Below are 11,072 nucleotides of genomic sequence, written 5' to 3'. Positions count from 1 at the left end.
GGTTTATATAATATCCCATTTGTTCATATTTAGCCTTGAAGCCAGGCTTTTCTGTTTCTTTCGCGGGGTAAATTACCTACACCCCAAACAACAGTTGCATAAATTGGTTAAGGTTTAAAGGCTTCTACATCCAGGTATGGGGTTCAAATTCCAGACTATACAATTTTTTGCAGATTGCGCATTATAGGAGGTCCAGGTTTCAATTCACGGAGAAAGCGATTTATTAAACAATTATGCAGACTATGGAAGAAACGCTTATAAGGGATCTTCAACATGGTGCAAGTAAAATCCGGCCAGACATAGGTCTTCGTAGGACAACTCAGGTGATGCAGTTAGGCGTAGATCCTCATAAGGCATGTAGTATTGTCGGTTGTCGAATATTCTATGTAATCTTTCTCATAATTGTAATATCATAATAAATCAGCGTTTAAAAAAAAAAAATTGAGTTCCAGAAATTATGTAAAACTTGAGCAATAGCACCATAAGGTACCACTTAATATGAACATACCTGTAAGCAGTGTAAAAATACATGACTTTTAGCACATGACATTATTTGTAAATACAAACTAATTATTAAAACCAGGTTAACTTACCCAATCCCCTTATTAAAGAGAGATGAATTTTGTGTGTCCTCAAACCATAAACTGGCTAACCAATTCTTTCTTCATGGTATCATGGATCATGTCTCTTTATCCCATTTAAATATAAAACAATATTAAAATGCTTACAAAATAACATATTAGAATACTTTGATAACAAAATTGAGTTAAAGAACAACTTACTTTGGAATCTACCAAAATCATTTCTAGGGTCTCTCCCACAGGACCCGAGTATTGCTTCCATGTTCGAATCACTTTCACTCTTATTTTCCACATTGATTTGTAAGGTTCCAAATCGTTGACAAAATCAAAACCAGCCATTTAAATCATAACAATGTTTGAAAACGTATATATGTTTGGGAGGTGTGAAAAGAAGGGATCATAAAGGTTAGAAGGAACAAAGCATTTGTTTATATAGAAGAACCAAACAGAAGACCCCATTAGTGCAATAGGTGTAATAAGAAAATATAATATATGTAATTAACTATATATTACCATGGTCACATAAATACGCTGAAAGTTCAGCTACTCTTATGCACATATATAAAATAATTGATTTGGCATGATTTACTCAATTAACGATTTAAAACATTACTATGTTAGCGGTTACAGTAGATAATAAATATACCTTTTCCAAAATGGTATAGGAATCAATCCCATCTCTACAATGTGAAGCTGATAATCTCGCCATGAATTCCCACATTAAATTGATAATTTTGTTGATTGTGTAATTGCATATTTTAGAATCTCAGAAACTTGATTTACTCTGACAGTTGACATAAATATAGATGGGTTTATTATCATTTAAATGTATGTGTCTTTACTGCTTAAGACAAACTTAAACAAAGCTAAATCTTTATGGGATGATATCGTATGTTTCCTTTTTTGGTGGGTTGATTGACCCATACGAGATGGAAATTTTTAGGCCTGGGCATTCGGGGTCCCAATCGGATTTCGGTTTTATCCATTCGGGTTTTAGTTTTTCGGGTTTATCAAAATCAGTCTCATTCGGATTATATGAAAGTTCGGTTCGGGATCGGTTCGGGTTCTATCGGGTTCGGGTCGGGGTTAGTAAATCTTCAAAGAACCGGTACAACCCAATATACTTTCGGGTTTGGGTCCCAATCGGTTTTTCGGTTTAAAAATACATAATTTTTACCTATTTTATAACCAAAATATGAGTAGAATCGGTTCTTCAGTTTTAAAATACCTGATTTGTACTTATTTTGTAACCAAAACTTAAGTAAAATCGATTCAAAAATAAGGAACATCAACCGTGATCATTCAAAATCAAACGAAAAGTAAACATATTTACTGATAAAAAAAACCAAATAAATAAAAGCATAAAACGAAAACGAAGTTCTCATGAAATGAGAAACATTGTTTAACGAAAACAAAATCTAAATCTAAATATTTCAAGATTCAACGGCTATCTTCAACCATCATACTTCATGTAATAGAACCAGCAACCTTCATGTAATAGATAAGTATTTTAGATGTTCAATATTTTTTAGTGTATTTTGGATACATATTAAGAATTGAGATCATGTTTGGTACAAGATCTTTTCGAGGTTTTGAATATTTCGGGTTCTATCGGATATCCATTTAGATTCGGGTTCGGTTCGGATAATACCCATAACCCGAAATACCACAAAACAAGATCCATTCGGTATTTACGTCGGGTTCGGATCGGTTCAGATTCATTTTTATCGGATCGGATTCAGTTCGGGTTTTCGGGTTTTCTGTTTATTTGCCCAGCCCTAGAAATTTTCGTGGTGATCAAATGCGATGCCTAAAATATTGCACAGTCATTATGACTATTTAAAATATGATTATAAATAAATTATTCATTTAAATTTATGTATTGTCTTGACATACATTTATTCGCGAGTTTAAATTATAACTAGGTGTCTTCCTGCACCATGTGCAATAAGAAATTTTTTAAATCTAACTCATATTTAAAAATAAATTTTTTTAAATATTATAGATTTTATTATTTTCTTACTAATATTTAATATAGATTTCATATATATTAAATCAATTTGTATAAAACTAACAAAAATGATATAAAATTATATAATTATGAAAAATTTAGCCTAAACAATATTTATAAAGTTTGTAGATATATAAAAAACTAATGATCTTACGATTAGATATTTAAATTTCTTAAAAAATTATAGAAATTTTTGAAAGCTTTAGTAATACAAATTGTATAATTATACAAAAATAATAATATTTCAAAATTTGAAATATTATATATGAATATATTTATTTTATAGATGATGTATGAGCTATTACCATATTTTAAAAAAGTTTATCAAAAAGAAATATTAATATTAAATGTAATATATAAATTATTACCATATTCTAATAAGTTTGCCAAAAATATAAATCAACATTAAATTAAATTATCCATGTCATATTTTTCCGGAATCCATGTCATCAATTTCAATAGTCATGTCATATTTGTTTTGTGAAATTGATTGTATAGAGTACATGTGGCAAAAATCACTTCGCAAATATAATCTAGTGGATATCACCTTCAGTTTTCAGTTGCTTGCATTCTAAGCATGAAAATGTTGCATGTTATATGAAACTTAAGAAGTTGACCCACATAAAGTAATTTATGCAAGACAATACATGACCGTAATTCATATTCATAGTTTCTTGACCTTAGATCATGTCCATATGATCATAATTCATAACAATGCATGTTGTGAAATCATCTGCTATTTTGCCTTCTCTTACGAAACTATGCTTGTGCAGGAATGGAAATGCTAAGCAACTATTAAAGTTCAACACAGTGATCACTTTATATGTGCTATTCATTGATATAAGTTAACAGAGTAGTGATCCCAGTGGTAGCTGAAAATCACATCTGAAAAACTCACGTATTATAGGAGGTTTATATTGTGTCATTGCATTTTCCGCATAAGAACATATCAATGGCATTCTTAATAATTACTCTAGAAAAAAATGGGTATAAGTAAAATGAAGCTAAGGAGAGCTCTCTGGTCGACATGTCATCAAAATAGTATGTTTGTAAATATAGTACATATTAAATGTTATTTTTTTATTTTGATTCATCTTTAATAATAAAAGGATTATTCTGATGTTTTCTACTATTACACTTTATGATCATTCAACTACTAATAATATCACGTTTCATGTACATATATGTCAGACCATTATTTTTTACATAACACTATATAGATATAATCATTTTAAAATTTTATATGGAACTTTTTAAAAAGTTTCTGTACAGATACTACTCATATGAAGACGATTATTAAACTCTAAATTCTTTACTCTAATATTAAACATTAACCTTGAAAATCACTTCTCCCTAAACCCAATATGATGTACAAATAATCATCTAATTTAATACTTTAATAGTATAAAATATCTCTCAATTTTGGTATATTTTTAAAACAGCATATAGGAGTATGGTTAATATTTTAAATTTAATGTTAACTATTATCCTAACATTTAGGAATAACCAAATCATCGCCCTAACAATATTTTTGGTTTTCTTAAATGATACTCCCTCTGTTTCAAAAAGATACATATTCTAGAAAAAAAATTATTTCTAAATACATTTTTTGTATTTACAATGCCCTTTTTATCAACTAATATTGACTAATTGTAAGTTTCAAGAAAATTAATTACATTTTCTAAATTTTTATTGGTTTAAAATTATAAGAAATAGATAATCACAGAAAAATTTGCATTTAATATTGATATTTAATATGTTTTATTAATCTGTGTGAAAAAACTAAAACATGTATCATATTGAAACAGATGGAGTATAATAGAGCCAAAGCCTGTATTTTTAATATTTAAGTCCTAGAAAACTCAATACTTTGTTAGGAGTATATAGTAAAAATTTAAACACTTTTCTTAAAAAAACATTTAAACACGCTAACCCCAAACCAACTTAGCTAAAATCCTATATTAGTACATAGAATCATCCCATTTAAAAAATAAGATAATAGAGCTATATAAAACGTCAACTGTATATATATATATAAATATATATATATAGTTTACGCACGTTAAAGTTTTATACACATAGAAGCAGTACACTTTCATATTTAAAGCACTTCAGGTTTGTTTATTATCTAATGGGTTGGACTGAAGGTATTTTTCAGGTTATGCCCAAATCAAAGCTCATTAATTTTCCTATATGTTTTGTTGCAAACGTATTATAAAACCCGTATAATACACTATATTAGTTTTTTTTTGTTTAAAATACACTATATTTAGTTCTTTGTTTTTAATTACAAGTAAACAGAATTTAGGCTACACATTTTTAGTTTTTTAGTTTCATCGAATATTAAATTATGTAATGAGGAATATGCTTTGTATTGTATTTGTAAACATAATTTTTTGATATATATATTTAAGAATTTAATAAAATCAATACAACTAGAACATATAAACTCCTAAAAATTAATTTTGGAGTAGAAATATTTTGCGAAGATAAAAAAATCAATACTATTGTATATATTGGACATCAATAATTAACATAACTTCATCTCTACGAAAAAATATTATAAGGAAATAAATCTCGCACTTTGAAAGTGCGGATCAAAATCTGATAAATCAGAATGTTTGAATAATTAATGAAATAAGAATAATAATATGAATATTTATATGATCCAACATCAAATATTAGATATCCCTAATTATTTAATATAAAATGGCCTCTAAAACACTACCTTGATCTTCTTTAGATCAAGGCCGGCCTGGCGCCACAAAGAAACGGTCAACGTTACTTAGACCACCACCATCGGGGGACTCTTAACCCAGTTTCAAAACAAAAGCCCAATAAAAATAAATAAAAAGGATAAAAATGAGAGAACCGGTGTTTAATTTGGGTCTTTTGGAGTCGGTAAGGACCCTTACGTGTCACTTGATGAATGGAACTCCCATTTATGTCTCTCTCTCTCTCTCTTTCGTCGGGGCAAGAAAGCCGAAATCACTTCTTGTCTCTTCCTCCCCAAATCTCGATCACTCCTTCTCTGTCGATTTTGATCTCCATCTTCGCTGGTGTCAGGATTGTTATTACAAAGGCGATCCAATCTCGATCACTCCATCTTCTCTGTCTGGATTCAAAGCCGATTATGTTTTGTTTCACCGAAGAACCTCAAAAGAAGAAGGAAAGATAGAGAAAGATAGAGAAAGAGAAGAATTCAAAGATGAATTCAAAGACGATTTCTCGTTGGACCCTGTAAGTGAAGAAAGCTCTCACCTTTTATCTTCGAATGGATCTATGAAAGGAATGTTCTTTATTAGTGTTTAGACTTGTTTTGTTGTTGCATGCATCATCGAGCTCGTTGGGTCTTGCTTAGTTCTTGAGTTTGTGTATGGTTTTGTTCTTTACCAATTGGGTATAGAATGGATTTATCAAAGATTTGTTCATTATCAGTGTTTATTAATTTGATTAGTTTGATTGGTTATAATCTCACTTTTAAATCTTTTGCTCTCTGATAGGTTTTAAACACAGTAGCAAGCACTTCTCTGCTTTGTGGTTCTATGAAGCAACATGGTTTCACTCAACTATACATTCGGGTTAGGTCCTCTCAAGCTGCTCAACAAAGGTTCGTGTGAGTTTTACTCTTACAAGCTTGAATTTAGTTAGTGTATGTTATGGTAGTGGACATTTAGTTTAGCTAAGACCCGTTTCTTAGTCTTGGTTCCATTTTTTGGAAGCAGGCTCTCGTCTAAGGCCATGTAGAGTGAAATGGGAAGACAATAACCACATCACAGACAATAACCAAACAGGAAGACAACAAGGAGGAGGTAATTTGTTTCTTCTAGACTCTGTATGCTAATGTTCGGTTTAGTTTGTTTGAGTTTGACTGCAATGTCTTGTGTGTGCTAGTCGTATGATAAGTAATTATTTGGCTTAACTTAACTTAGTTTGTCGGTTTAGTTTGTTTGAGTTTCAATGCAATGCAAGATTTTAGTTGTTGAAGTAACTTAATGCTTTGTTTGAGTTTCAATGCAATGCAAGTACACTTATCTTTTAATGCTTTGTTAGATAGGTTGGAAATTAAATGGACTTTCGTCTGATGGTATTTGTTAGTTGTGTTGATGTTATTAACATTTGGTGGTTGTGGAATTAAAGGGACTTTAGTATCGTTGATGTGATTAACATTTGGTGGTTGTGCCATTAAAATCTGTCTAACTTAAACTTGCCTTTAAAATCTGTCTAACTTGTTTAAACAAGTTAATTCTTTCTCCTTCGCTATTTCATTCTCCTTTTCTATTTCCTGCAAATCCATAAACAATTTTATGGATTCATATTCTCATTCTTCTAGCTTTATAGACCTCTTAAACAATCAACAACAAAACACTCAACCTAGTATACAACTCTCTGCCTCGAATATCTCTGTCTTTGGTACACAATGGACTGAAGATGCACACTTGGAAGCTCACACTGTGGAAGACCGCAAAGAGATACGGAAGTGGACACCAACAGAGGACGTTGTGCTTATCAGTGCTTGGTTGAACACTTCAAAGGATCCGGTTGTTGGTAATGAGCAAAAAGCAATTGCTTTTTGGAAACGAATTGCGTCTTATGTTGCAGCAAGTCCAAAGCTTGCTGGTTTGCAAAAGAGAGAGGCAAGTCACTGCAAACAAAGGTGGGGAAAAATTAATGAGGGCATATCTAAGTTTGTAGGTTGTTATGATGCTGCAACAAAAGAGAAATCAAGTGGCCAGAATGAGACTGATGTGATGAAAATGGCTCATGAGATTTTCTTCAATGATTACAAGGTGAAGTTCACACTTGAGCATGCATGGTTGGAGCTTCACCATGATCAGAAATGGTGTGGAGCTTCAACTACTAAAGATAAAGTGCAGTCAAGAAGAAGGAAGCTAGATGACCAATCTGCTCAGTCATCAACCTATGTGCCAGGAGAGGAAGATCAATCCGCAAAGCCTGTTGGTGTTAAAGCAGCAAAGGCGGAAGCTAAAATTTCTGTGAGCAAGCCGATTTTGGAAGAGGAAAGAAGGGAGTTTCAGAGCATGTGGGAGATTAGGCAGAAGGACTTTCCTTTGAAGGAGAAGCTGAACAAGCAGAAATTGCTTGACAGCCTAATTGCCAAGACTGAGCCACTTAGTGAACTAGAACTTGCTTTGAAAAATAAGCTAATTTCAGTGTTAGTTTATGGATGTTTAATGCTTATGCTTTGTGTTTCTCTTAATGCTTTTGGTCAGTGTCTGATGTTTAATGCTTATGCTTTGTGTTTCTCGAGTCTGTAAGATTATGGTCTTTCTTAATTAATGCAAAAATATTAGAGTTAATCCGCTCAGTTTTAATGTGGTTAAATGTTTATTTACATGTCTGATTGTGTAGTTTTGGTACCAATGCAGACAAAACCCGAGATCACTGTCTTGTTAGAGTTGTGTCTGCTTGTGTTCCACCATAATTTCTTCATTCATGATCACTGTCTTGTTTATTTACATGTCTGATTGTTGTTGTATTGGTGTATCTCGTGTTGTCTTGGTCGTCTGATGTATCTTTTGCTCTCTTTGTTTTTATTGCAGGTGGAAGCGTGTTGTCTTGGTCTGTGGTGGTCTGATGTATTGTGACAAAAGAAGATAATATGTTCCTTGTGACAGAAGAAGACAATATGTTGTACCAAAAAACTTGTTGTATTGTGTATCTCGTGACAATATGTTGTATTGTGTATCTCGTGACAACTTGCTGTATTGTGTCTCATGTTTTCTTTATAAGTTGTACCAAACCTTAATGTTTTCTTTATAAAAACAACAATACGAGAGAGAGCAAAAGCAAATGCAAAGCTATTGTTACTTCTTTTTATTTTTCTCCAAAGCTATAAGATTTTGTTTCTTCACATTTTTCTTCTCATTTCTTTCTTAGCATTTTCTAAATGGCAGCTTCTTCTTCAAATAATTTTGAAGAAATGGATGATAATTTCGACCAAATTTTCGATCAACAATTCGAAAATCCTCTCATTCATCATGGTAATCATCAAGAAGCGGCTAAGTAAAAAAAACGAGCCTATATTGAAAGGCAACGTGAACAAGGGCAACATACCCTTCTCAAATATTCCGACTCCGTTTTCGAATGAACAAATCCTTGTTCATGCGTATTGTTGATCAACTCTCCGCTGAAATCTCATACTTTCAACAAAGAAGAGATACTACTGGAAGGTTCAGTCACTCTCTGTTACAAAAGGCAACGGTAGCAATTCATATGATGGCATATGGTTGCCCAACTGATGCGGTTGATGAGTACCTCCGACTTGGTGAGACCACCACGCTTTTATGCTTGGAACATTTTGTTGAAGGAATCATAAATTTATTTGGATATGAGTATCTAAGAAGACCACACCAGAAGATCTTCAACGACTATTCGATATTGGAGAGATACGCGGATTTCTGGGGATGATAAGAAGCATTGATTGTATGCATTGGGAGTGAAAGAATTGTCCGACCGCATGGAAAGGTCAATATACACGTGGATCAGGAAAGCCAACAATTGTTTTAGAGGTTGTAGTTTCACATGATCTCTGGATATTGCATGCGTTTTTTGGACCTCCAAATACATTAAACGATATCAATATTCTTGATCGATCACTAGTTTTTTATGATATATTACAAAGTCGAGCTCCAAAAGTGAATTACATTGTCAACGGATACGAGTACCATTTGGCTTACTATCTCACATATGATATTTATCCAAAATGGGCTACTTTTGTCCAATCTATTCCACTTCCACAAGGTCTGAAAGCATCCTTATTTGCTACATATCAAGAAGGTGTACGTAAAGATGTCGAGCGTGCTTTTGGGGTCTTGCAAACTCGATTTGCCATGGTAAAAAATCCAGCTCTTTTGTGGGATAAAATAAAAATTGGAAAGATAATGAGAGCATGTATCATTCTGCATAATATGATAGTAGAAGACGAACGAGATGGGTACACTCAGTTTCATGTATCAATTTTCGCACAACTGGAATCAAACCAAAGTTCACAAGTATATTTCACGTATTCTACATATATGCCTTCAAATCTCGGCAATATGATGAGCATTCGGAATCGAGTTTGTGATAAAACAATACATCAACAATTGAAAGATGATTTGATTGAGAATATATGGCAAAAATTTGGAACAAATCAAGATTTCAACTAATCAGCTTTTTCTCGTTTACGATTTGTATTTGTATTTTTAATATGCTCTTATGTCATTTTTATTAAAAAAATTTATGTATGTTTTTCTTTAATGTTATGATATCCAATCATTCAACTTAAAAAAAATCATTTAATGTTATGATATCCAATTATTCAACTTAAAAAAAAAATCCTTTAATGTTATGATATTCAATCATTCAACTTAAAAAAAAAAATTCTTTAATGTTATGATATCCAATCATTCAACTTAAAAAAAAAAAAATCTTTAATGTTATCATAACCAATCATTCAACTTTAAAAAAAAAAAATTTAAGAACTTCAATGAGGTTTTGTTTTCTCATTGGACAATGAAAAACTTATCAAATCACAAAATTAACTACAATTTATTTATTAGAACTCAAAAAGTTCTCTAACCAATGGAGATGGTCTTAGAACACTAAATGATCTTCGAAGATTCTTTGACTCTCAAGTGCAAAATGGGTTCGAACAGAGGTTAAAAGATATATATATAGCAAGGCATATTTATGAAACTTTCTTGTCAGCATTAGGAGGGGCCGGTTAGCAGGGGTGTCAAAATGATCTATAACTTATGATCTGGCTCAGCTCAGCTCGTTTTTTCATGAGCACGATCTCTATATTTTAAGCTCATTTAATAAATTAGTTTAATGATCAAGCTTAAATTAGATCACGAATTATATGAACGATCTTTAATGAACATGAGCTGACTCATGAGTTTGTTCATTTTTTATTTACAATAATATATAATATATTTTATATATTATATTTGGATAATTTCTATTTTTTTATGTAAAATAGAGATAATTTCTATATTTATTATATTTATCTTCTAAAATTAAAATGTCAAACCAAATCTTCTTAAAAGATAATATCTATATTAATCATAGTTATCTTCTAAAATTAAAATGTAAAACATACATATAAGACATTGAAGATGAATTGGCTCAAAACTCTCACGAAGAATAGGGTGCACTAAGATACATTAAGATATTCAATAGGGTCCCTTTAAGCTTGGAGTTAACCAATATTAGATCACGAGTTATATGAACGATCTTTAATGAACATGGGCTGACTCATGAGTTTGTTCATTTTTTATTTACAATAATATATAATATATTTTATATATTATATTTGGATAATTTCTATTTTTTTATGTAAAATAGAGATAATTTCTATATTTATTATATTTATCTTCTAAAATTAAAATGTCAAACCAAATCTTCTTAAAAGATAATATCTATATTAATCATAGTTATCTTCTAAAATTAAAATGTAAAGCATACATATAAGA

General features: G+C 31.2%; 1 protein-coding gene across 1 annotated transcript; it reads left to right on the top strand.

Moving 5' to 3' along the window:
* Positions 1–5,009: 5,009 nt before the first annotated feature.
* On the top strand, positions 5,010–11,006 carry LOC106399071 (glutathione S-transferase T3-like). Its single transcript, XM_048759358.1, has 2 exons — positions 5,010–5,832; positions 6,096–11,006. Exon 2 carries the CDS (start codon positions 6,900–6,902, stop codon positions 7,869–7,871), a length of 972 nt encoding a protein of 323 aa, XP_048615315.1. The 5' UTR covers positions 5,010–5,832; positions 6,096–6,899; the 3' UTR covers positions 7,872–11,006.
* Positions 11,007–11,072: the final 66 nt, after the last annotated feature.

This window comes from Brassica napus, chromosome C5 (assembly GCF_020379485.1).
Source record: "Brassica napus cultivar Da-Ae chromosome C5, Da-Ae, whole genome shotgun sequence".
Lineage (NCBI taxonomy): Eukaryota > Viridiplantae > Streptophyta > Magnoliopsida > Brassicales > Brassicaceae > Brassica > Brassica napus.
This window is presented reverse-complemented; position numbering and strand designations above follow the sequence as displayed.

Coding starts and splice junctions, on each gene's coding strand:
- LOC106399071 (XM_048759358.1), top strand. CDS start 6,900: ATGGATTCATATTCTCATTCTTCTAGCTTTATAGACCTCTTAAACAAT.